A 27,488-nucleotide genomic window follows, 5' to 3' on the forward strand; every position below is an offset into this window, starting at 1 on the left:
ATCCAGTTGAATGCACATATTAATCAAAGCGCTAAGAGACTTAGGTAGCTCCTTTGTAGCTAACTCACGTTTGATTTCTTCATTTAGGCAGTTCAGGAAGGCTCCCCGGAGTGCGTTCTCTGCCCAGCCCGTCTCCTCGGCCAGGATCCAAAAGTCAATGGAGAAATCCGCGACACTCTTACGTCCCTGCTTCAGGGTAAACAATCGATTAGCAGCGCCATCTGCATCTGTTCCTTTATCAAACACACAGCGGAATTTGGTCAGAAAATCTTGGTAGGAGATATTCGGTTGAACATTTAAAACGGCTTGTGCCCATTGCAGCGCCCGGCCAGTCATTAATTCCACCATAAGCGTTATCTTCGCACAATCTGAGCCGTAAGCCTGTGTCTGTTGTCTGAAAATTAATGAACACTGCATCAGAAAGCCTAGACTCTTTGTTATATCTCCATCAAACTTCTCCGGAACCGGTAATGTATGTTCTCGCCTAGGTGGAGGTGGTGGAGATGAAGGAGGTAGTGGACAAGCTGCAGCCACACTTACTGATGGAGTGGGTTGTGGATTCTTAGCTGAGGTGCCGGGCGCGGTGAGTAACATACCTTGAATGTTTGCAAGCACCTGTCGCATCGCCGTTTGTTCCGTCACGATGTGTTTCATCATGCTCTCATGGCGGTCCAAAACTTCGCCCTGAACAGAGAGCTCTCGCTGAACTGGGTTTGAGTCCGCTGAGTCCATGGCTGGCTGGAGTATTCTGTCACGGTTGTTAAAGAGTGGACTCAGGCGCGGAGCTCAGAAATAAGGACGGTGCATTTATTTACAGTGCAGCAAGGTGACAACAGTTCAAATGTGCAACAATGGTGATAGTGCGTCCTTCCTCCCGTGTAAGCCCGTGCGTGGTAGTGAGTGCCCGTCTCTCCTCCAAGTGCTTCCGTTGTGTCCGTAAATCCTCTGTCAATCCCTGGGTGAACACACACACACACACACACACACACACACACACACACACACACACACACACACACACACACACACACACACACGACAGCAAAATGAGTACGTGGGCCAAACAGTACTTCAATAACGTAGCGGCTCAAAAACACTACCAGGCTTAGTGCAATACTCCAGCGCTGTCTGTCGCTCAGCCACACCATTAAGTAGCCCTGCTGAAGATGGTAATTGATTGGCAGCAGCTGGTGGATTGATTGCAGGTGCGGCAGCTTCGGGCGACAGCACTTCCGGGTCGGAGGTAGCCTGTTGCTAGGTTACCTCCTAACACATCACAGCGGAGCGGGAGGGGGAGACAGGGTGATAGGAGAGACACATACACGCACACAAATATACACACTGGCAGGTCGACCGGTCAGGGCGCCGTCAGACCCTGACACTGACAAAGTGTTCCATGTTTCTCAGGTGAAACCGGTTTGGACCAGCCTGTTGAGTTGTTTTAGTCCACTTATAAGTAAACTGAAATCGGTTTACTTATAAGTGGTTTGCTTGAGCATCAATTCCAAGCTCACACTCCCAGCCTGTTTTATTTCGTGTTACTCAACCAGAATTAAGCACCATGGGTGCACCATAAAAACCAAATGTTTAAGTCCAAGGGTCAGAAGGTCATCCCATGGTTGTTCAGGGGAGTGATAGAATATGCTTCATTTTTTAAATCCAGCTGCTAGGAAGAAGCATACTGCTTTTGAAATTTAATAACCACAATACACAACAGGACACTTATTCATTTATTTTATTTAACTGAAAACAGCATTAAACATAGTGGGCTTTCGCTTTTTCATCATATCTTTATAACTTTATTTACTTGATAAAGTATAATTTTTTTATATATAAATCTTTGTTGCTCATTTATCCAGAGAAAGATTAACATCTTATTTTTCTGCATAATTCAGAGGTGTAATGACTAACTGAGTTGGGCCAACAGCTTCCCTCAGCTTCCAGTTTTTGCACCATGCTAGGCTAAACACATTAGCTATTACAATAGTACTACTACTACTACTACTACTACTATTGGAATCAGTGAGAGGAATCGGTATTCAGTATTGACAGTACTGTCTATTATTTATATGCTACATCAACTCAAGCAATACTGCTAGCAGTAAAAGCAGTTAAATGATAAAATGCATAAAGGTAAAATGTTAGCTAGTGCTACTCTGCTAGCTGGTTGTAGCCTACATGAAAAGAGAAAAACGAATCCCAAAAAAGAGAAATTTAGGATTTGGGTTTTATCTGTAAACTACTGTATGTCAGAAAGATTTTTCTGATATATTTCTGACTTTAATGTCACAAAATCCTATCCCCCCCATTGTTTTTAACCTTGAATGGACTTAAAATGCAGTTGCAGAATTTAACACATGGCCAACTAACTAACTTTACAGCTTTATTGACCTCCAGTAGTGTCCTCTCAGTTTAAACTAAAATTGTCACAAAAAATGTTTACATTTATGAAGCTTTCAAAATATATACGAAAAAGGGGGACTAATTATCAGGAACAGCATAAAGCAGCATTTAGCAGCAGCAGAAACTTCAATTTATAAGAGGTTAAATGATTACTGAGTCTGCAGTTTCTTGAAATCAAACACATTTAACACAACATGGAGAAAGAATAAAAATAACAAAAACATTACATATATAGTATTAGCAGATATTTAAATCAATATTAAAATTGTGGTTATGAAAAAGTTATTTAACTAAAATCTGCTATAGATTTTTTTTTTAATCCAGCTGTTTTTTTTTGTTTGTTTTTTTTACATTTTATTGTATTAATTAGTGCTACCTCATTCCAGCCTTATGCCTGTCCAGTTTTTACAAGTCTTCAGTCCAAAACTAACAGGTAAAGTTAAAACCTGACCTAGTTAGATAAGTTAGTAAGTTAGATAACCCTTTGTTAATTTGGTATTAAAATGAAGTTAAGATCAAATTATTTCAACTGATCATTTTTTTTATTCAACTGGCAAGTTTTCTATAAATTACTGTCAGTTTAGGAAGTTTAAGCTGACTCCCAAAAGGCTGATTCTGTTCATCTGGACTTAACATTTTCAGTGGGAGAAACATTTTGTCACTCATCCAAGTGACTTCTTCTAAGTGACGAAACATTTCTCCCACTGAAAACACTACATCCAGATGAACAGAATCAACCTTGCATGCATCAAGACATTTAAAGCTGACTGTTAAAGTAGAATATATATATTAAAAAAAAAAGTTCCATGTTACTCTGAAATATCCTTTTTGCACAAAAGGTGCAGACTCACTTTTTCTGAGAAAATAAAACTTTAAGGGGTTCGATCACAGGCAGAAAGGACTTCATAACAAAATAATTTTTCAGTGTAACCCTTCAAAACACAAACTACAACAGTATCGTGTAGGGCTGCTTCACACTGTTTTCACACACTGTTCTGCCCCTTGACCCTGTTTTAATGCTCCAATAGTTTAATGACTGCAGCAGTCTTACCCCGGCTGAATTACAAGGACAACAACAGAAAAAACACAAAAAATATTTTTTCAACACAAACACATATTTTGAAATTATGATTATTTCACCCAGAGGAGCACAGTTTGTGCCAAGAAAAAAAATCCAGAGGAATCAACATCCATGATTTCTTGAGACAATATAAAAATAATTACTGGCCTCACCAGATGAAGTTTAACTAAAGACACATGACTCAAATCTGCAAAAAAACAGCAACAAGTCTCTCATGAAAATGAGTGAGAATACAAATTAAGGACAAGATGGCATTTTATTTAGTTATTTACTTATTCATGTTAACTTCAACATTCTTCAGTTACTGGGTAGTTTATTCATTTTTTAGCTGAAATTCAGCTCTGGGTTTTTGTAAGAAGTTGCAGGCTAAATGCAGAACATCTGTTTCCTGTTACTGTCAGTACTATAAGTGCCAATACATCAACAAAATGTTTGCTGAAGTACTTAAAGCACTTTTGTATAAACCAAACAGCTCCTTTAAAACTTGGAATACCAGTAATCTGAATAAGTCAGAGTTCACATCAATATCAGCTGAAGTATTTCAAACTATAATAAATCCGCAGCTGTGTTTTTGTAGGAAAGAAGATTTGCTAAAATATCAAGTGAACATATGACTTAAAGACTTTTAGCCCCAGTGTGTATTTAAACTATACCATTTTTTTCTTTTATATAAAAACAGATGCACTAATTTTATTGATTCGGTTTTAGATTTGTTGATTTATTTACTTTTTTAAACTTAAAATTGAACACCACATTTTGTATTGACTCTTACACATGGTGAATCAGTGCTGACAGGGTGTATCAAGGGTTTGCCCGCATTTCCAGCAGCAGTAATGATGAGGATGCCATGCTTGTCCGTCCTTCGCTGTGAGAAAAGACTGGCAGAAAATCAGCTGGAGAAACAGAACAGGAGGGGGGATGGGGATGATGTGAGAGAGGACACAAAAAATAAAAACAAAAATATTATTCTGATAAAATAAATTATATCTGTGGCATTGCGTAGAGTTGGTAGACTCATTTCCATTTTTATGCAGTCACTTATTCTCATCTGGGTTTAAAACTTTTAGTTCATTATTAAATCCACATAAGAATAAGCTATGTATACGAAAATACTTTAAAGCATTGTATTATTATCTACTATAATCTATAACAGTGCCTTTTATTGTTATTTACCATTTCAATAATTTTACATAGTGAATTCGGATGTAATAAAAAAGGAGCTAAAACATATTTTTATTATTAACAAAACAAAAGAACTGTATACAGACTGTTTGAAAAAAAGATGCATTTTGAAACTATGACATCACCCATTGTTTTTAAAGTCTAGGCTACTGTTGTGGCTGTTGATGTCTAACCTTTTTGAAACTGATGACATGATTGAAAACCCCCCAAAGATGCTGCAGACTCATGCATTAGCATCTAGCAGGTCACAAGGGAGGCTGGCCCTCAAGCCCGTCTTACTTTATTCTCCTTATCATCACCATTTTAAACAAATGGCCCGACATACTTTACTAAATTAATATCATGCACATTTTAGAGTAGTTTAAAGCAGCACTTCAGCCCATCAGGAAAGTGTTTACAGAGGTTGTGGATGGATGACACTGCAACATAGAGCTGACTTTTCATACTCAAATGCAAAGGCATAATAAAAGATGGACTTAGCAAAAAAGCCAATGTGGCGCATGCATTCTGTGTAATGGCCACTAGGGGGTGGTTGTAAAAAGACTTCTCGTCCTATAGAAACCTGTGAGGAAAACAGCCTTTGTCCTGACCTCTGTGAAACTTCTTCTAATGTGCTTGTGGGCTCAGTAACTCACTTTAGGTCATACTGAATAAAAAAATAAAGTCATTTTGTAAATTTGGTTCATTCGAGAGTCAAAAAGAAGGATTATAAAGTGTATACTCAAACAAAACTCAAAGTTAAAGCGGTGTAAATGTGACAGCAGTTAATATTTTATGGTAGTTCCTCTCACGTGAACACCTTATTTACAGTGCGTGATAAGCTAAATTATTGCTATGTGATGACTTAACAGTAGTATATGGTATTGTCTTGTTTCAGATTTTCTGATTTCATGAAGTTCAGACTGTAAACAGATCACCAACACTTACTGATCAGCAATAACTACAGGGAGTGAAGCCTCACCTCGTCGCAGCCCGAGCACCGTGGCCACTGTCTCTGACAATAGTGTCGTCCGCAGAACAGCTTCTGATTGGACCAGAAGTAGACCAGGTCAACCAACATCTGGCCGCATTCTGAACATACAAAGCACTTGGGATGCCACAGGGCAGCGTGGTAACCTGCACGCTCTGCATATACAGCTGGACTGTCCTTGGTAACGTCACCTTGGCAGCCTGTGCATTGCTAGAGGACAGAAAACTGTGTGAGAGGTCAAGTACGAAATTAGTGAAACAAATGTAGAGTCTCCTGATCCACAAGAACTTTGGTTTAAATCAAAACAGAAAATTCCCTCCACAGGGAATCTAGAAGGATTTCTGGAGTTCAGTTTAAAAGATGACATAAATCTCTACCTCACGTTTGGATGATAATGTACTCCAAATGTTAAACACCTTCACTAATCAACCAATCACGTGACTTCCACAGGTAGAACAGGTAAATATACATCTGATCCCAGTTCTTTGAGCACACATGGTAGATGCAACTTTGGCACGATTATGCCGTTGTAACACGTGAAAGTAAAAAACAAGCATGCTGTTCTGTTCTCACTGAAATTTGATAGAAACATAGAAATATTTTTAGTAGAAACATAGAAACAGAGTCCCAAAAATAGGCATAACTGGGCAGCGTTGGCAACATTAAGTGTTTCAAGTCGAACTAAAACCACATTTAGTCATCCAATTTTGCAGTTTTTTGTTGTTACAAGAAAGAAGAGCTGGCTGGAGGAACACGCTGAAGTTAGTGTTTGATTGAAAGGGGGCATGATGCCCGTGTGCTGTTGTTACACCACACTGAAACAAAGTAAACAAACTTGCCCTACATGTCATGAGCAGACAGCATGTTAGCGGTACTGATCATGAAATAAGACCTGAGAAGTTGGATAAGGAAACTTCAGCAGGCTGTTGTGCAGAGTCTGTCTGTGAGCTCAGTAACACTTTCTGCTCGTACTGTTGTTGTGACTGTATTTGATTGGTTTGATGTGAATTTTATTTAATATGTACACTTAAAAGGTTGTATCACGAAACAACAAAAAAAACAACTAATCATTAATCGAAGCTTTCTCTCTTTCCCTTCTTAATGACAGATCTGCAGCTGGTAACAGCTGGTGATTAAAACATCCAAGGCCATACATCCACTTACATATTCAGTCTTGTTGTTGTATTCTGTCCCATTTGTGGGGGAGGCGACACTGCTGTTAGATGAACTGTGATCCTGATGCTGAGGAGCATCCTTCTTATTGCTGCTGCTGTGTTCCTTCACCTCCTTTGCTGTCCTCTGAATGGCTGCTTCTCTCAAAGCTTCACCCTCACCGGGTAAGGCCACCTCTCCTACTCCCAGCACTTCCTGTTTGTACTGCTTCACAAACAGCAGCATGGAGGAAATCTGCAGGAAGAATGACTCCATCATGAAAGTGATTAGCCAACTTTTAATATCTTGATTATAGGTGGAATGATTACATACTGCTCAGGTTATTGATAATCATGTGTGTTGAACTGGTCATGGCGGAGTAATTTACCTCCTCCTCACTGGCCAGGCTCTGACACTTCATGGGGTCCTGATCGTAGGCGGGGAGCTGGATGAGGAGCTGCCTGCGTCGCTCCAACGCTCCAACAGTCCCTGAGACTGGCCTCTGACTCTCTGGGAAGAGCTCCATGTACTGCATGGCCTGCAACAGATGATGCGGTTTTCACAAATTCAATCTCTCGATCTTTTCCCACTGCTGAAACCTGAGCTTATCTAACACATTTTAAGCCGTCATCGGACTCTCCCGATGTCGTCACTGACACATCTGTGGGTTGTCAGGTTACTTCACCGGCGTGAAGTAGTGACTAAAAGTGTGGTAGTGGGTTGGAAAACGCAAACAAACAAAAAGTGAAGGATGAACCAAACAAGATGTTCAAGGTTTTTAGAGGCACATCTGGAAAACAGTCCCCCAGTTGGATTTGGATCTGCCTCTACAAGTTCAACCACAGTAACGTCTGTCATCCTCATAATTATAGGCTGGGAAGCCTGAAACATACTTCAGTCTGGTTTTAATGGGACAGTTCATACTCTTCATACAGGAAGAGCAGCACCAACTGAGGTAAATCTGAACTAAAGTGTCCTGAGTAAGTAAATAAAGGAAGAAGTTTGAGTTGTTAACTTGATGATGAGAATAAAATGTAATTTCATGCATTATTTTCTCTTGAGTTTTCACGGTCCTGGGTTGGTGACCCAGTGTTTGTGTTTTTGGTTTTAAGTTTTCTTTGAATTATGGTTTTCGGTCGTATTATATCTATTGTTCCTGGTTTCGAGGGTTCTGTTCTGTTTCTGCACCCTGCCTCATGTTTCCATGTCTCAGTATGTAGTCTGCATCACCATGTCTTATTCTTCCTGTTTTATTGTGATAATCCCATTCAGCATATTGAGTGGCAGGGATGGCTCAGTAGGTAAAGTGGGTGCCCCATTATCGGAAAGTTGGGGGTTCAAATCCACTGAATAGCTACCCTGAGCTACCCCTGAGCAAGGTACCGTCCCTACACACTGCTCCCCGGGCGCTGCGCTGGTGGCTGCCCACTGGGGGAATGGGTTAAATGCAGAGGAGTAATTTCCCTACGGGGACTAGCACATACACATTATTATTATTATGAGTTTTGCTTCTCTGTCTCCTGTTATGTCAGATTCGTCCCAGCTGTGTTCCCCATCCTCTCGTTGTCCTACTTGTGTATTCAAGTTCTGCATCGTCCTCGTTCGTTGGTGGTTCATCTGTTCATCTTCCCGTTCTTCATCCCCTACATTTCGTCTGCGGTGTTTCCATGTCTCAGTTTCCTCATTCCTGGTTTCAGGTTTTTCGTATTATTACCACTACAGCTGTTTGATGGGGTATTTCTTTGGCTATTCACATTGTCCATTTCTTCCACAGCTATGCTTGAACAGGTAGCTGGAACCGATAGGTGTATGCAACAGCTGAGCTAAATAATATCGCTAAAATGGAGCTCTTTACCGTGTTTGTGGTTTTGGTTCTGTTCAGGTTATTTTAATGTATCTATCTGACAAATATCCTGTGGTATCCAAAATCCATCCACTATTTTCAGAAGATTAAAAGAAAAAGAGAATCAGCAGCAGTCTCCTGCACTCCACAGTGAATCCTACCAGTTTCTGGTTGAGGCCGGCAGGAGCCCAGTCATATGTGGTGGTGTTGAAGGTCGGGTCTTTGCGTGACACCACCGGATTGGTGACGATCATTCGGTTTCTCTTGTACATGCGAAGGCCACCACCTCCTTTAATCTTCGCTGTCAAATGGGAGCAGGGCGAGTCTGTGAGCAGGCGTCCTATTCGCTGGTCATCTTCCAGGTCATTTCCAGGAGCGTGGTCGACCGTGCTGCAGCCACACACTGTGCAGGCTTTTCTGGATAGAAGAAACACCAAAAAGGATAAGCGGCGATTTAAATCCGTTCTTGTCATTTTGCGTTTTTGTTTTGGTTTTTGGCCAAATATTACTCTCTTTGGTTTGCTCAAATAAAAGCCATTTGAATGCAAGACAAGAACATTTAACTTGTGTTTTTCCAGCTTCCTTGGTTATTTCTTCCATGTAGTCTGAAAACTTGGGAGTCTGGGCATGTGGTTTGACAGCCTACACCCATCTGGTGTTCAGTCACAAACATATTTAATATTTTTCTTCAAAAGGAATGAATGTGTAAGTAGTGAGGGAGCAGTGGTGAGACCACTAAAATTTTACATTTCCTGTACAGGGGGAAAACAATGAATTTAAAAAAAAGGGGGAACTGTACCTCCAAGTATGTGGCTGAAAACCAGAGCAGCTCTCCTTACATATGAGACAGATTGCTGCAGGTCCTCCTCCTCCTGCACCTCCTGCAGTCTGCTTTATGGACATCTAAAGAGACCACAACAGATAAAGGGGTGCACAATTAAGGCTTAAACAGATATGCCCATCTACGTACTATGTTTGGAAATTAGCCTCGCTTTATACACATTAAGACTTTTTAAGACTTCTACAGCTGCCATCACTATACAAATAAGCTGCATAAATGAATGTAAACCCTTAGAAAGTATTGGTATTGTGCCATTGTGTGTTATTCGCACAAGTATAACTGGCTTGAAACACAGATAGCTCAACTAGCTCTGCAGGTAGTCAGTTTTCCAAATACACATATTTTAATTTACTGATGGCATTTTTTCAATGGTAAGTACATGTCTCATGTGATTCTTCATCTTCTTCTTCACTCTTTTTTTTTACAATAATGTAAGTGAATGCCTGATTGACAAAATAATCATAACTAGGTTTTTCTGCAATGTTTAGCCCACTTCCTCTGCTAATGAGGACTGTTAGATGTGGAAAGTATGTGGGTCCTGACTGAAGAAAGAAATGCAAACAAAAAGTCTAAGTCATTAGAGACTCGTGTCACGCAGAGAAGACAGACGCGATACGGGGATTTAGACGACATTTCCAGACAGTTTGACTGTGGTGATGATGAGGACGATGATGATGTGTGAGGAAGCACTGGGCGAGACAGAAGACGTGTTTTGTTTTTTTCCCCAAACATTTCTCAGTGGGTGTGGGAGGAAGAAAAGGGAGTGAACACCACACACACACACAGGATGGATGATCTCATCGTACCACCCAGTGACTTCATCGTCACTGTCCTGACAAACACAGCAGATTCCCCCCTTTGCTGCTCTTTATCCTGTTTACTCTGTTAGCATTGCGTGCATTAGTCACAATGAAAACACATTTTTGCACTTGTTAAGGTTACTTGATTAGTTTTCTGGAGAAATTTAAAAGAGAACAAAGTTTGTGCGTCTGTCATGACTTAAAACATCCACCTGTTATAGTGTGAGTAAACAAGAGGCAACTCACTAACTCGGTTCTCAGGAGAATACAGAGAAACGGGGCTGAAGTGTTTCTGGATACGCAGCTGTGTTATGAGCAAAATTGAGCCAGGGAGGGTGCGGGAATTTGGGGCAAGTTTAGGTGGAGAACTGGCAAATTTAGCCCACTTAGACCAACCTTAGACTATGCGTGGTGACCTTCAGCTGTCCAGGATACAGTTACAGCACCGGGGCTTTGCCTAATGCAAGTATTTTATTCTGGCTTGCCAGAGTATTAAAGGAGCAAACTGTTTTGGCTTTCTGGCTTGTTAGGCATTTAGTTGTTATAGCAAACAGCTAGCTTTTATGTCACTACTGACAGCTTAACAAAGAGCAACATGTGAGTGATGGCAGACTGTTTCTAAAGGCTTTGGCAGGAAATCTGATGACTGTGCTGCTGAAACAACCTGCTGCTATTTGTCTGGACTGTCCACCTATCCATCTGTCAGCAGGCAGTAGCTCTCCCATCCCTCCTAAAAGGCATTCACTCACGTAACATTGCTGAATACGTGCAGAGAGACACACATTCCAACAAGATATAGACATACAAATTAAAGCCTATGCTCCATTCAAGTTTTCCAGCCTTTTTTGTAACCTTGCAGCAAGGATTTACTCCCGTCCACACAGCTTAAGTGAGGATACAGGCGTCTTCCAACCAACAAAAAAAATACTAAGAAGGAATTTGCCAAACAAAATGAAATTGGGTTAAAAAGTGAAAGATGATGACATTAAAGAGAAAATAGGTTTCTTTTGGTTTAAATGTAGAAGGACACGTCTTTAAAACCTCTGAACATCCATGAATCTCTGAAGCTCTGAGTTTTGGCATTAAAACGTTCATCTAACTCTAGGAAAGAAGGTAAACATGTTAGTAATAACAGGGTTCCTTTTCAGGGAGAGTGATGAATCTGATGCCACCGGCGAGGACAATGCCGGATGACAAGTGATCGTGTTTAGAGGTGTAAAGACAGAGACGGAGAGTGTGTTTAAGTGTGTTTGACTGCGAAGCGACTGCTGATTGGTGCGTGTTGAAAAGGTCACAGCTGAAATAGAAATAGATGAAGAAGTAAAAGACTTCATTAAATCCCCTTGGAGTACACTGACTGGCTCACTGGCTGCATGTTTGTGTTTATTGTTGAGTAATGAGGGAACATCAGTCACCAGGAGGTCAGAGTGAAACACCTCACTGAGATTTGAGGTTTGAGTCGGACGCAGCTTTAATAAAGGGAAATTTCACCAAAGAAGGCAGTGTGATTTCTGTCTTCCTGTAGAAAGCCAGTTTGTCAGATGTTTGTTTGAAGAATTCTTACTAATGAGTCATAGTCAGAGCAGACGTTACTCAAAAGCTCCTTCAAAAAGCAAATAAACAAGCAGATCATGCAGTATTTTTCTTTTTGAATGGAGGTTTTTCTGTACTTGCAGAAATGCCTTTTTACAACTATTAACTTATTTTTTAAGATATTTTCTCCACGTGCTTTGGAACGATTGACCGTACATGATCAGATTTGGAGAGTTTCCTTGCCATAGATGCAAAATGTTAATTTGATCATCTCTGAGCCACCGAGCCATCACTTCTGCCTGGTTGGAGCCATCATGCTGAAACCATACAGTTTGCCCTCAGATTGCACCTGGATCTTTGGAAAACTTTAGTCTTTGGGATGTTTTTAGTTTTATTAGTCTTTAAGAAGCAGCTAGACAAGCAAAAGCCCACAAACTGTGAACAACTCGGAGCACCAGTAAGACAGGAATGGGTGGCCATCAATCAGAATTTAAAAATACAGACTCTTTGCATAAATTTGTCTTGTGAAATGCTTATGATTTTTTTTTCTCTACATCATAGAAACATGTAAAAAAATGATCTGAATAAAAACTGAAGTGTATGAAACACGAGAAGTCACACACTTCACATTCGAAGCATGTTTCTCTTCTCACTTCTGTTTGTCCTGCTGTGCAGAATATGATGAGTGATGTGTGACTGTGCACAGTATTCAACACTGTTTTATCACAGTGACTGAAGCTTCTCAGCACATCCACTGAGAGTAGTTTCTATGAATATACCTGCTCGTGAGTAGTAGAAAGCTTTATTCTTTTCATTATGTATTGTTACTTTTCAGCTTTTATTTGCTGTTTTGTTAGGTCTTGGAAAACCATATTCAATTTCAAGAATGTTAACTGCACTTAGAGAACATGTCTGACATTGGGACTTGAAGGCTAATGTCTCACGTTTCATGTAAAAACACCAAGAAACTCGATAATAGTACAAAACCGAAGGTCATCATAAAAACAACACCAAGTGAGATCCAGTATCACAGGAACTAAGATTTACACTATACTTGAAATAATAAAAGAATCAAAACAGGAAATCTCAAACTCAACTGGTCAAATAATCAAAAACTTCAATAGAACAGCAGCGAAAAGAACGAGAAAACCATTCATAATAAACAAAAATCCAAAAACTGCAGGGAATAAAATCAGGCGCCACGACACACTTCAACAATCAAATGTGCCTTAGAACAAGACAGACCAACAAATCTATCTCAACACAACACACAACACATACAAGCACAGTCTTTATCGGCCAAAACAAACAGTACAGTAATTAGAATAAGTTTATTTTTAACAAACCTCACTCTGCTACAGGGCAAAGGGATCAAAGTGCAAATTTGAATCTAATAATAAAAGTCCTGATCCATTATAGAGTTAACAGAGACCCAGACAACTTCTAACATTCACGATTATTACAGCTGATGACAGGAGGAAGCTGTAGCAACCAGACAAAACTGTTTTGTTTGAGCTAACATGAACCCTTAAATTACCGGCTTATTGAACATGTTATGAATTGTCTTTATTTACTTATATGCATATAAGCATGCATATATGCAGCATACTAACCTGTGTCTCCAGTTATTTTGGACACCAGTCATACTGACTACATATTTTGGCAGCTCTAAGTTAGGATGCTAAACTGCAGCCAAGATTCTTACCTCTGTTCATGACAACAAAAAATACTGAACAGTGTTATAAGCTGAGGAGAAAGCTTCCTTTTTCTGAGGGAAACGTGTGGCCGTTCTATATTTAGGAGTCAGATAAGGCGGGTATGTTGTAGGTGGGTACACTTGGCTGAGCTTCACGAGTAATTTCAAACATGTCGGCTATGTGAAGTGGAAACTACAGGAAATGCTGGGAGATAAGAGGCTGGAGGTCACAGAGGGGCAGCATCTTGACTTTGAATCAGAGCTTTGGCACATGGCATCCTCTGCATTTCCTGTTGCTCTCCATTTAAGACAAAATTGGACAAAAATGCCACGAGTGAGCTGCTGTTTCCAGCTGTGTCACAGTCACTTGTTACTATTTAAAAGTGTAAACAGTGGCTTGAAGGAGGAAAAGGCTGGACAGGATGGTGGAGACCACAGGGAACTTTTGTTTTTACCTGTAGTATACATATTTAAATTGGTCGCTGATGGTGACTGTGTGTCTTATAGTTTATAGTTTTGCAACATTTCCTGCTTTCAGTCTCATGAGATTGTGGATTCATCATTTTTATTTTTAAACTTTTACTGCAACAAAAGAGATCATTTTATGGCACCTTTTCTTTTTCTTTGTAACCTCAATAGTCATAATATGAAGCTTTTTTTGGGGGGGGGGAGATTAAATTGTTCAACATGTAACAAAAGAATAACGAGAGGGGTGCATGTAAGGGGGCACACTGCAGGTTATTTCAATGCTGGTGATGGCGGTTTTTCCAGCTCGGGGGTATAAAGACAGGGCTCACACCACAAACAGGTGACGCTGATCTGTCAGGTTATCATCCTCGGACTGATGTGACCTCTGGAAGAACAGCCAGAGGCCGAATTACAGGAGGGCTCTGTGGGAAACAAAGTGCCGCCAGCACAGACCCAGCAGGCAGATCAGGACCTCGTGGTCATGGATTACCTTCGCTGACTGAAATAGAAACCTCCAGCTGTTAGACTCAGACTGCAGAGAGATGTGTCCAAACTGACTTTAGCCTACAGCACTTTTAAACATGATCTGAACTGATCACAGTGACTAAAACTGGACTTCTGTTTTTATTTGTTTGGAGGTTCTTCCTCATTGGGTCAGATCAGGAAATAATGTAATCTGAAAGCTGTGCAGGTTGTGTTAGATTCACTAATGCTGCTTTCTGGCTTACTATTATTACAATTACTATCATTGCTATGATTACTATTATTAAAAATGTTTCGGCTTCTACAAGAGTCACTTTGCATGACACAGAACTCAGAATAATCCTTATTTATATTACACTATCTTATTCTCTCTTATTCATTACCCGTCCATCTCCTTTTAAACCATCAAATTCATTTTAAAACACGGGGCACATTCAGCCCACTTCGATCTTGAGTGGGCCAGACCAGCGAAACTCCACTTTCTCTCAGTGTAAAACAAAGTTGAATTTAATCCCTGAGACATGAGAAGACGACGTGCTATTTCAACAATGTCTCAATTTTTCTACATGATAAAGAAATGCTGCTGTATTAAATGAAAGAAATCTGTCAGAATTTAATTGCAGTAAATTGTAAGAAATAAATGTGTAAAATTACAGAGAAAGCTCTGGTAGCTCAGACTGTCCTGTAATTATAAGAAACGTCTTAAAAATCTATTGCTTAATTACTCTTGGTGTAGTATGAATGGCAGAGGAGGAGGTCTTTATCAGCAGGAAAAGTTGTAAAACATATGAAAATACAGTTAAAAGACTAAGTCTATGTCCTCTGTTATATTTTCCAAATATGTGCTGAATTGGAATGTTTCCTGACTGGATTTTGGCCCCTGGGCCTCATGTTTGACATCCCTATTTTAAAGCAACTTTCTTCTGATTGGTTGCTCCTCAGGTATACCTGAGATGACCATATTAAGGACACCTGTCTTTATCTGATGTCATACAGATCCAAGTCCAGAATGAAACAGAATGAAACAGTCTGAAGTCTCGGCTTTTGCTCACAGGAATTACTCACACATACACTGACCTCATTATGTGAAACTTTGTGTTTAATGTGAGCATACACCACTGCAACTGCATATAATCACAGGAAAGAAGGAAAAGCAGGATATGTTCCCTTTAAATGAACATCATACAACTCAGATGACAATTGATTTTCTGTGTAGCTAAATAAAATAAAACCTCTCTCAGACAGAAATTCGTGATCTTGAACACAGTGATGAATGAATGTTGAAGAAATGTGAGATTCTTCTGAGGCTTGAATGTAAAACATCCAAACTCAGAGCTGACTGAGACATTTCAAACCTCTAAATGTCAGGAAAGCTCACTTAGGCACATCACAGAGTTCCTTCTGACCTTACACTGATGTGATGTGCCACACCAGTAAGTGACTCTCTGACCCGCTGACCTCCACATCTGGAAATATCTGTGAACAACAATCTGTACTGATACAGATGTTTTTACCTTCTCCATGGCTGAGTTCACGTCCATGTAGTCCAACGTCCGTCGGTGAGCTGTCTCCTTGGCTCCTCGACTCCGTCTGCCGCCGCTCTTCCAGAACAATGAGACTTTAAATTCCTCTCCCGTTGACCGCACTTCCTCACTCTCTCCGCCCACAGTCGGTTCTGCTGCCACCCTGCTCCACCGGCTCTCCACAGCTCACTGCAATTTAACTGTCCACACCTTCATCAGCCCTCCTTTCTTTGTCCTCTGCTTTTACATTTGTCTCTTCTCTACACTCAGCAAGATTTAAACTCACCTTTCTCCTCTTCAGCTGTAAACTCCTGCTTTTACTTTTCCATTCAGCGTATTCCCCCCACTCTTCCCTCCTGATCTGCGTGGTTGCCAGCTCTGCTTCTCCACCCTCTGCAACATGAACTGAGCAGGTTTCTTCACCTCCTGATTTTGCTCCAACACGCAAGGGGGGAAACTGGGTTGTTTTTTGTTTGTTTTTTCCAGCAAAATTTCTAATCTTCCAGTTTTACAGTCTGCTGAGTGGGGAATTCACACTGCTGTGTTAAATTTTGCAGGCACTTGCAGTGTTGACTGTTCAAATCACAGCTGCATTGTCCCTAATCACAGCTGCTCTCTGCTGCAGAACAGCACACTGTTGGGACTAACTGGATCAGTGAGGCCTGACTGAATTGTTTGTGTTTTTAATCTCAGACAAAGACTGAGAGAGCACAGAGGGAGTCCCTGCTCACACTCCTCCAGCCAATCAGAGTCACCCTGTAAAACTTCTCAGCCAGTAGGAATGGCTGAAATTCCTCCTCCTCCTCCTTTTGTGCAATTTCAGTGTGGCTCAGAAAAGCTTAGACCAAGGCATGAGCAACACACCTCAGGTTTGCAGGTCCAGATGAGGCCTAGTGGTGACTAACACGGCATGGCCGTGTTTGTTTATGGCTTTGATTTCTTCAGGATTGGTCTTAGCGGGCTGTTGAAGGTCCCGTGAGTGCAGAACAACGGTTTCATAGCTGAAATGTTCTGGCGATCCCTCTGACTGCTGATGATCGTTTTCTCTCTCATCTTGTGCTTTTATTTTGTAGCTATCTCTGGTCTACCAGAAATAGCTACAAAATACAAGTCTATCTATGCAGCTACACCTTCTTGTCTCTTTCTATGGCTTAAAGCACACAGCTTTGAATGAGCAAACTAACATTCAAATCAAGCTGATATGTTGGCTGGTCTGAGCTCTTCAGTCTGCACATGTTAGTAACTCACACTTTTTTTGACACTAAAATCATTCACTTGTTTAAATTTAAAAACCCAATGCCATTGCAGATAGGCCATTATCACACCTGTTTTGGTACTAAAGGGATATATTTAGATCCTTTGAGGCACTTTTATGTCTGTAATTGATTATGATGATGTGATTTATATGCATGCTTTGTCAGAATCCTTACTGATGCTAGATTCTGTCTATCATGGAGCACTGATTTAATACAAAGGCTTGTACTCTTCACTGTACGCTGTATGCTCAGGTTGAGCGGTCTTCTTTGTCGTGTTATAGCCCTAGCCACTGCAATGTTGTTATTTATAAGGCTATTCCACATTTGCTGCCTTCTTACTTACTGGCTTGCATTCATCAACTCAATTTATCAAACGAGCATTCAGCTTTGCAGCTTCTTGCTCCTGGGATCAGCTGCAGAATCAACTAAAATTTCAGGAAGTGGCCTCACTAAATGAATTGAATTAATTAAATGCAGTCACTTAAGGCTGCAGATGTTTTCCCTGAATATTTTTTTTAACTTTTTTTCTGGCATTATAGAATTACTTTTACTAAAGCATGTGTTTTTGTTATTATTTAAGTTTCTAAAGTTTGGTTGTTTCTGTGTTTCATTCTTGTCTCACATTCTTCGCATCTATACATGCAAATTATTATTATGTTATCTTATTGATCACTTATGTGTTGATTTAATTGATGTTACACACATTAATATTTTTTTGCAGTGCAAAAACATCCACAGGAGGGCAAAAGCCACTTTATTTTTACTGTAGTGAGGATACGAGGGAGGGAATAAACCGGATTTGAATGCAGCCAAAAATTTCCCGGGAAACGATACGACGTAATAAACTCTGCCCCTTCATCGCGCTCACACAAAAGGTGCGTTCGTTTTACTCTGCAGCTCGACCCTAGTTGTTTTTATTAAGGTCATCACACAACAGGACGAGCGGTCGTTCTGCTCCTTGTCTTAAAGCGAACGCACTGTGCTTTAAGTCCCCTCCCCTTTCAGGCAAATACACCAATGAGAAAGCAAAACCTCAGCTGTCTCTCTTGAATATTCATGTTTTTTCGCGGGCTTTGAGTGTCACATGGTCCTTTCGCGCGAAAAGCGACTCACGGCAGGAAGAAGAATAAGTAGCTTTTGAAGCAGCAGCGAGACAGAAACGCAGCGATGGCGGTGAGTAAACTCATTAAAAAACAGGCGCAGTACGCAGATGGGAGGGCTCAGCGTGTAGGCAGAGGCGCATTATTCTATACGAAGCAGTTTTTATCAGTCAGCTTTAGCTTTTCTGGGAAAATAAACTTTGTTCATTCGTCGAAGTCACAACAATGACAGAGAGCGTCATCAAGAGTTGATGTAGAGCTTCATTTTTTTTTTTTTTGCCATATATCGGAATTAAAAATATACTTTATGAAGTTTTAAACTGCGCGTATTTTGCCAAGAACCGTTTTTCACCTTCGTAGACTGGACCCAAAACCCGTTGTTGTTTTTTGTTCCTTCGCTGTGAAAAGCAGACCTGCCATGTGGTCAGTTAGCTTGTTTTTGCCTCTGTAAACCGTCCCAAGTAACAACCGAGGAATAATGAAACTTTTTTTTGAATTTTTACACCCCCTTGCATGAGTCCTTACATCTGAAATAATTGATTATAGTTTACTTACAAGCCATGATGGGCTTTAAATTATTGGTTTCAATCAAGAAAAGACATGAAAAGATCATTAAAATACACTGTCCTGTAGTAACAACTGTCCTGTAATACTTAAACTATTAAATTACATTTTGCTTCTAATGTTGGCTCGCCACATTCTTAAATATAATAAACATGTCTTACAGTCCTACTTTTAAAGGTCTATGGTCTTTAAGAAGTCACACAGCCCTATGTGAGTTTTTCTTCCCTTCTTAGATAAAACTAACTACTAAAAGTTACCAGTTAAAAAATATAAATAAAGTAAATTTTCAAATTGATGTACATCAAAACTACTTGAAGACAATAATCCTTTGACAGTAGTGGCACAATGTACCAAATGTATTAAAATGTTCTGCCCTCATCACCATGCCTACCTACCTACTGTCTTTCTTGCCGCTGCCGTCCACTGAAGACAAAATGAAAAAAAAAAAAACTGAATCTGCTAGAAGGAAAAAAATAAAATAAAAACACAGACTAAAATTAAATGCTGTATGTGAGCAGTGGAAGCTGTAGACAATGTCAGGTTACTGTTGGCAGTAAATATAAGAATAATTTATTTGTTGACAGGATTCCTCAGAGTCATACCACATGGCCACCAGCCCCAGCCGAGCCTCCAGGAGGGGAGACCTGACCTCCAGCCCCGGACGAGACTTGCCGCCCTTCGAGGATGAGTCGGAGGGGCTGCTGGGAGATGGACCCTTGCCTGGGGAGGAGGAAGAAGATGGAGAGGAACTGATTGGAGATGGAATGGAGAGGTGAGCGTGGATTTAAAATGGCCTTAAAGCTATGAACTCTGTGTGTGTTTGTTTTTTTTTTTTTTTGTTTTTTTTGGGGGGGGGGGGCTGTTTAGGGCTTCATAACAACTCTGTCTCTGTTCAGGGATTACCGTGCCATTCCGGAGCTGGATCAGTACGAGGCAGAGGGTTTGGACCTCGATGATGAGGAGCTGTCAGAGCTGTCACCAGGAGCCCGAGCAGCCGCTGAGGAGGCCATGAGGAGGAGGGACAGGCAACAGGGAGTCAGGGGGCGCGTGAGGCCAGGATTGCTCTATGGTGAGGCTTGAGCGTGTGGATATTTGTAAGGGTGGTGACGTGTAAGCTATGATTAATTCTTTTATTTTGTTGGCATCCAGACAGCGAAGATGAGGATGACGAGCGCCCGGCTGCTCGGCGAAGACGGCTGGCTGAGCGGGCAGCAGAAGGTGATGGTGAGGAAGAGGAGATGATTGAGAGCATTGAGAATCTGGAGGACATGAAGGTTTGTGATGACACTGGAGATGAACTAGCACACAGAAGCTTTTCAGGTCCGGCTGTTTAGGACGTCTTTGTAACGTTTTCACACACTGTGCAGGGCCACACAGTGAGGGAGTGGGTGTCCATGGCGGCGCCGCGGCTGGAAATCTACAACCGCTTCAAGAACTTCCTGCGCACACACGTGGATGAAAACGGCCGCAATGTCTTCAAGGAGAAGATCAGCGATATGTGTAAAGGTAGTGCAGTTTTCAGTAAACTTTAATGTGTGGAAAAATATAATTGTTGGATGATTTCTGGCAATGATTGAATGAATCAATCTGAACCTGTAATCCAGAGAACAAGGAGAGTCTGGTAGTAAACTACGAGGACCTCGCAGCCAGGGAGCATGTCCTGGCTTACTTCCTACCAGAAGCTCCAGCTGAGATGCTGAAGGTCAGTGAACTTGTCATCTTGCTTAATGTCCTTTACTGTGCCTTTTGTTTCATGCATTTATATTTAACTTTAGCGGATATTAAATGCTGTGAAAGTTAAATGTGAGTGTCCTTCAATTATTTTCTGATCTCCGGTGCGTGTCTGATTGTTCTTTGCCAGATTTTTGATGAAGCGGCTAAAGAAGTTGTGCTTGCCATGTACCCAAAATACGATCGGATTGCCTACGAGATCCATGTCCGCATCTGCAACCTGCCTCTGGTCGAGGAGATCCGATCACTCAGGTAACACTTCAGTTTTTACCCAACAGGTATTTTCAACTTGAAGGAATAATTCACAGTAATAATGAAACTAAGGCGAGACCTCCACATTTGTCTTGGCGAGGCACATCTGTGGCTCTTCCAAAAAGGGCCGTCTATATATGAAGGAGCTACTTGGGTGAAGCTTTCTGCTCTTTACCAACTGTTTTCTTCTTCTGTTGTGCTCTTCAGGCAGCTCCACCTAAACCAGCTCATCCGGACCAGCGGCGTGGTGAGCAGCTGCACCGGCGTCCTGCCTCAGCTCGGCATGGTCAAGTACAACTGTAACAAGTGTAACTTCGTGCTAGGGCCCTTCTTCCAGTCCCAGAACCAGGAGGTGAAGCCGGGTTCCTGTCCGGAGTGTCAATCCCAGGGACCGTTTGAGATCAACATGGAGGAGGTGAGGGGAGGGCTGGGCTGGCTGATGGTTGGTTGTGAAAGTTGTAGTTTGTCTGCCGGGTCTGTGCCCAGTCTGAGGGTTTAAAATTACTGCCTCCTTCCTGCAGACAGTGTACCAGAACTACCAGAGGATCACCATCCAGGAAAGTCCCGGTAAGGTGGCTGCAGGTCGCCTCCCTCGCTCCAAAGATGCCATCCTCCTGGCCGACCTCGTGGATAGCTGCAAGCCTGGAGACGAGATTGTGAGTCTGTGTAAAGATTAAAAAAAAAAAAAGTTCATATTTGAGGCAGGGAGGGTTGAAATTGGTCAGAAAAGTACAAATTAAAGACATTTGAGGCTAGATGGAAATAAAAGTTTAGTCACATTTGCAGAAACATCAGGGTCGATAAAGAGTTCATGCTGTGTTGCGAAACTAAATCAGTTTGAATGTGCTAAAATACAATTTCATACACTTGTAATTTTTAATGTATATTAAGGACTTAGAATATTCATAATCTGTTGTTTTAAAGTGATGCATGTTTTTCTGCTTATCAGGAGCTGACTGGGATCTACCACAACAACTACGACGGCTCTCTGAACATGGCAAATGGTTTCCCGGTGTTTGCCACAGTGATCCTGGCTAACCACATCACCCGCAGAGACGAGGGGGTCGCCGTGGCCGAGCTGACCGACGAAGACGTCAAAGCCATTGTTGCTCTGTCGAAGGACGAACGTATCGGAGAGAGGGTGAGTAATCTGATACAAATAGTAAAAATGGAGAAGGGATGTTATTTCGGCTCTAAGGAAAAAAACAGATAACCCAAAAAGTAAAAATTCAATTGTAAATGGATGATGTCATCTTTTAAAATGATCTTCTGATTGTAATTTGAAGTCCCCTCTTTGAAATTTCTAGGAGGCCTCAATTTCAAAATTGAGATTTTTATGACAGCTCATGTCTCTAATGTTAAACGGCAAAGAATATTTAGAAAACAGTCTAGAAATTAAAACCAACTTTTAAAACAAAACATCCAACCATCCATTCGCTTCCAAAACAAAGATTTAAAAAATCCTGGTGAATTTAATAAGTCCTTCCTATTTGTTTTCGATGATTTAATGCAAACTTATAGCTCAGTGTCATGAATGAAAATTAATCCCAGATAGATGAAAAAAAGATTGAAGCAGATGGTCCACTTTGGCGACCCCTAAAGGGAGCAGCCGAAAGAAAACAGACACTTTTATCTGTTAATTGTTTTTAGGAGTGTGACCACTGTGGCTGATGTTATCGGTTTCACCAGCTAACTGCTCTATTATTATTAAAAACATGATGAACTGACTGTGATAGCAGATCTGCACTGGTCCAACCACTGCAGTGCAAATGTTTTTGTAACTCCTTTTCTTTACTGTCTGCAGATCTTCGCCAGCATGGCGCCATCTATCTACGGGCATGAGGACATCAAGAGAGCGCTCGCCCTGTCGCTGTTTGGAGGAGAGCCCAAAAATCCAGGTAAAGCCTCTCATCTCTGAACTCGAAAGAATAACAGTGGATCAGTTTGTCCTCCCTTTAATTCTCCCCTCCTGCTCGATTCTTTCTTTTCCAGGTGGGAAGCATAAGGTGCGTGGGGACATCAACGTGCTGCTGTGCGGAGACCCAGGAACCGCCAAGTCCCAGTTCCTCAAGTACGTTTCAACACACAGTCGATGTTGTCAGTGGCTAAAGTTAATTAATTGATGAAAAAAATATAAATAAAAAATAAAGGCCTGAGGTTTACATATGCAGGGCTGTATTTCGTCTCTCTTGACCACAACTGTCCAATAGAGGTAAAATGTTGATGAAGAAATCTGTTGGGGGAATAAAAGGATTGTTTCAGAAGATGCGCTAACGTGTTTCCATCTGCAGGTATGTAGAGAAGGTCGCGAGCCGTGCGGTGTTCACCACAGGTCAGGGGGCCTCCGCCGTTGGTTTGACTGCTTATGTTCAGAGACACCCAGTGAGCCGTGAGTGGACGCTCGAGGCGGGAGCGCTGGTGCTGGCCGACCGTGGAGTCTGTCTGATCGATGAGTTCGATAAGGTGAGCTGAATCCAGGTATCCAGATTGGTGGGCTCCCCCTCCTTCTCTTAAAAATAAAAATAAAAAATGTGCATGTACCTGACTTTGTGTCCTCCCAGATGAACGATGCAGACAGGACGAGTATCCACGAGGCCATGGAGCAGCAGAGCATCTCCATCTCCAAAGCTGGCATCGTCACCTCGCTGCAGGCCAGATGCACAGTCATTGCTGCTGCCAACCCCATCGGTACGTAGCAGTCATATTTATTAGCTCAGTATGTTGGAGATGGATGCATTTTAAATGCTGATTAAGCTATTTTTGGCAGTTGGTTATAATCTGAGCTACTCTTTACAAGGATGCATAAAATAAATGGACACGTGCATGCAGCTTTTATGAATATATTAAAAAGTGAGCGTTGGACCTAAGTCAGTGAAGTCTGAGAACAGGCCTTTTGTAATTGGTCCAAAAGGAAGTGTGAGAGAGTCCTTTCAAGAGCAACATCATATCTCTTGTTTCCTGGCAGGTGGCAGATATGACCCCTCCCTGACTTTTGCTGAGAACGTGGATCTGACGGAGCCCATCGTGTCGCGTTTTGACGTGCTGTGTGTTGTTCGAGACACCATCGATCCCGTCCAGGTAGATGCAAACACACACCTGATGCTGAGCTGCTGTGGGACACTGTATTTCTTTAGATCAAAGTACAACTGAACTGGGATAATCATCTGCCAAATATTTAACTGAGAGCATTTAATATGTTTGTCATCCACCTCTTCCTCCTCATCTCCTGAACCGACGTCTGGGCTCTAACACACAAAAACATACTTGTTTATTCCCAATGTTGTTGCACTAACTGATTACCACCTCTCTGATGTAAATTTCACTGTGGCTCTTCTGTTCTTCAGGATGAGATGCTGGCGCGCTTCGTGGTCGGTTCCCACATCAAGCATCACCCTAGCAGCAAGGAGGGGGGAGTGGCATTGGAAGAGGTGGTTCTGCCCAACTCATCCGACGTGCCAACGATTCCACAGGAGCTCCTGAGGAAGTACATCATCTATGCTAAAGAGCGGGTACAAAAACATGCCACACAGATCCTCACTCAGGTTTATTTGTTTCTCTCTGGGTGGAATATCATAATTATGTAATCAGCCTGAAAGCTTGCAATATGAGGTAGCTGTTGTTTTACATTTAAAAAACAAAAAACAAAAACACAACAATGTATAGTGTTACAAGTTTTGTCCAAACAAGATTTATTTTAACAAACAGTAAATAAATTGTAAGAATGAGTAGGTGGGTGTATTGCAGCGACTCAAAGCTTGGTTCTATTCCAGTAGAAAATTGAAGGTAAAGTTTGTATTTTTTGTATCTGAAGGTTCACCCGAAACTGAACCAGATGGACCAGGACAAGGTGGCTCGCATCTACAGTGACCTGCGTAAAGAGTCAATGGTTAGTCTGAAAAACTCCTCCCACTTTATCTCTCATTTACACATAAACATGTTTTGAAATTCAGGGAGAGTAACCGAATTGGTCAAACCACTAAGAAAGAAAAGCGTGTGAGAACATGTGCTATACTCAGGATTTGTTTCTCAGAGTCATCAAACTGTTCATCTGTGACTGTGGAAATAACCCACTCTGGTTTGGTGTCACAGGCCACAGGCAGCATCCCCATCACGGTTCGTCACATTGAGTCCATGATCCGCATGGCGGAGGCTCACGCCAAAATGCACCTGAGGGACTATGTACTGGAGGACGACGTCAACATGGCCATCAGGGTCATGCTGGAGAGCTTCATCGACACACAGAAGTTCAGCGTGATGAGGAGCATGAGGAAGGTTTGTGGATGTTTTCTGTTGGCCTCAAACATTAAAATGCTTCTTCTCAAAGGCGAACGATGGACACATTTTTAGATTCAGTAAGACTGAGTTTAATTCAGTTTTACATGCAGAAAAGGCTTTGACGTAAATCCAGTAATGTCTGAAAGCAGGGACAGCTTTTTAGCTAACCTGGTGTAGTTTATTGGTACCAGGTTGCCAAAGGGCAGATGTATTAAGGCTAAACTAAGAACAGATTATTGATGTTTAGCAGCAGGTTTTCACCAAGTTTGTAAATGTATTTATTGTACATGTATTATACATGCAAACAGCCACTTTCTTTTTTAAAACCCTGTAAATTTATGAAAAATCAACAAAATGAAGTGTCTATGGAGAGTGTATGAAGTGTATGTGATTCTTCCTGATTGTGTTTACTGACCTCATCTAATATTTTTGCATCTGCTCAGACGTTCGCCCGCTATCTGGCCTTCCGCAGAGACAACAACGAGCTGCTGCTCTTCATCCTCAAACAGCTGGTGGCCGAGCAGGTCGCCTACCAGAGGAACAGATATGGAGTCCAGAACGACACCATCGAGATCCCAGAAAAAGATCTTCAGGATAAGGTACTGAGAGACACACCGTCAGTACATCGTTATGACTCTAGTCTGGACAGGATGTGAAACTACAGACACTTTAAATTTATTGTCCTCCTAGTCGTAAATACTCTTTTATCTTAGAAACACACACTAAGGTCATTATAGTAGGATGTAGTAGGTGTCGGGAAATCCTTTCACCAGAGCAGTCAGACCTCCAGTTCAGTGTGTAATGCTCAGTTGAACTTGCATAAAATCAAAAAAAAAAAAAAAAAATATGGGCAAGCTGGTGAACCTATTCAAAAGTGTGTTGGTTCCTGGAGGTCTTAAACTGATCACATATTTAAAGAAAATGAACACGGTCCTGAACCTGCCTGACTCTCCTCCCCCTCCAGGCGAGACAGATAAACATCCACAACCTGTCGGCCTTCTACGACAGCGACCTGTTCCACTCCAACAAGTTCAGCCACGACGGCAAGAAGAAACTGATACTGCAGCAGTTTTAAGAAGCCTTTCAACCTCACTCCTCTCCTTACGCCTTCTACATTATGAGCTCTTACTTGGGTTTTGGTCATACTGGATTCAGGACTCTTACTTTTGGCTCTGAACTGATTGGAAGTGACTGAAGAGCAGCCGCTGTTGAAGGACTATTATAAGAAGGATCATCTGATAAGGAAGATTTGACTCTGGAGGCAGCAGCTGATGACCACACTGTTTCTGACGGATTGATATCTGTGGTGACTGTAAATTATTTAAGATAAGCATGTTAACAAAAATAAACTGCATAAATAAAAAAAAAAAAAAAACATGTTTATTCTGTCCTGGGGGTCCCTGCATCTGCCTTCAGGTAGGGTTGATTGTAAATAAATGTACATGTTGATGTGGCGCCGTTTATTGTTTCGCTTAACTTTATCTGAATGCTTTGTCACATTGTGCAAACTCACTGACTTTGTATTTCAGACCTTGTTGCTCTTTCTCAGAGGTTTGTGCTCACATCAGGAAGTTAATGTAGCTTGAACTGAAACCTCCATGTTTCACAAGTCAAGTTAAAATAAACCAGTGTTTGATGATGTCACTGTTTGCTTCATGATGGATTGCAGCTCTGTTTTGATTTCAAAAATGTATTTTATTAATTGCTGGTCTCTGGTCGGATTTTTCTCCATGTAATTTAAAATCATCTTAAATTCACTGAGTCAAACGAGCGCCTCAACATTTTAGTTGAACTTGCAGATTGAGAGAGCTGCACATTTTCTACACTTGTTATAAATGTATTGCCAAATTCTACCTTGTATGGATGAAAAGACCCAGAGCCTCTTGATGGGTGACTCTAATCTACAGTAGTAATGTTGAGAGTTTGCAAGCGGTGTGCATGATTCTAGTTAAACAAGCCTAATCACAACAACTACAGCAGTTTAAAGAAAATAAGTTATCCTGGGGATGTAAAAACAAAAGACAGGGAACATATAATGAAAAGATATAATAAATTGCAGTGTTAACTGTGGGAGAGGGAATAGTGTGACTCCCACTAAATAACTTGCACTATTTCTTTGTTTACTTTGAGATTTAACATTGGTTATCTTATCCAGCAGAGCAGCCTGAGCCCTGTGCCAAAGACCAAGTTCAGTTACCTGGGGTATCTCTCTGGTAACTGGATTCACTTACCCTAACGTAAGCAGGCATGTGGAGCTGATTATCAAATTTGAATCTGACCAATCACATACGTTGACCCACTATTGATCATATCATTGATTTATCACATGAGCAAA

General features: G+C 41.3%; 2 protein-coding genes across 4 annotated transcripts; one reads left to right on the plus strand and one right to left on the minus strand.

The window, feature by feature from the left end:
- Window positions 1-1,720: 1,720 nt before the first annotated feature.
- On the minus strand, window positions 1,721-16,612 carry lmcd1 (LIM and cysteine-rich domains 1). 2 transcript variants are annotated; one of them, XM_063472913.1, is made up of 8 exons: window positions 16,262-16,612; window positions 15,967-16,175; window positions 9,431-9,534; window positions 8,793-9,048; window positions 7,177-7,326; window positions 6,801-7,043; window positions 5,628-5,846; window positions 1,721-4,377 (listed from the first exon to the last, which is right to left on the minus strand). In XM_063472913.1, the coding sequence occupies exons 2-8, from the start codon at window positions 15,991-15,993 to the stop codon at window positions 4,267-4,269; spliced, it is 1,110 nt and encodes a 369-aa protein (XP_063328983.1). In that variant the 5' UTR covers window positions 15,994-16,175; window positions 16,262-16,612; the 3' UTR covers window positions 1,721-4,266. The 2 variants fall into 2 exon arrangements, with proteins under 2 accessions (XP_063328983.1, XP_063328982.1); XM_063472912.1 differs by having other exon boundaries at window positions 15,967-16,612.
- A 503-nt stretch (window positions 16,613-17,115) lies between these two features.
- Window positions 17,116-26,794, plus strand: mcm2 (minichromosome maintenance complex component 2). 2 transcript variants are annotated; one of them, XM_063472915.1, is made up of 20 exons: window positions 17,116-17,210; window positions 19,480-19,667; window positions 19,792-19,964; window positions 20,045-20,169; window positions 20,263-20,401; window positions 20,500-20,597; window positions 20,757-20,878; window positions 21,086-21,293; window positions 21,400-21,534; window positions 21,828-22,019; window positions 22,683-22,776; window positions 22,871-22,949; window positions 23,170-23,341; window positions 23,440-23,566; window positions 23,844-23,956; window positions 24,223-24,387; window positions 24,690-24,764; window positions 24,968-25,150; window positions 25,597-25,752; window positions 26,118-26,794. In XM_063472915.1, the coding sequence occupies exons 2-20, from the start codon at window positions 19,501-19,503 to the stop codon at window positions 26,226-26,228; spliced, it is 2,634 nt and encodes an 877-aa protein (XP_063328985.1). In that variant the 5' UTR covers window positions 17,116-17,210; window positions 19,480-19,500; the 3' UTR covers window positions 26,229-26,794. The 2 variants fall into 2 exon arrangements, with proteins under 2 accessions (XP_063328985.1, XP_063328984.1); XM_063472914.1 differs by lacking the exon at window positions 17,116-17,210 and adding an exon at window positions 18,345-18,404.
- Window positions 26,795-27,488: the final 694 nt, after the last annotated feature.

Source organism: Pelmatolapia mariae, linkage group LG5 (genome assembly GCF_036321145.2).
Source record: "Pelmatolapia mariae isolate MD_Pm_ZW linkage group LG5, Pm_UMD_F_2, whole genome shotgun sequence".
Taxonomy (NCBI): domain Eukaryota; kingdom Metazoa; phylum Chordata; class Actinopteri; order Cichliformes; family Cichlidae; genus Pelmatolapia; species Pelmatolapia mariae.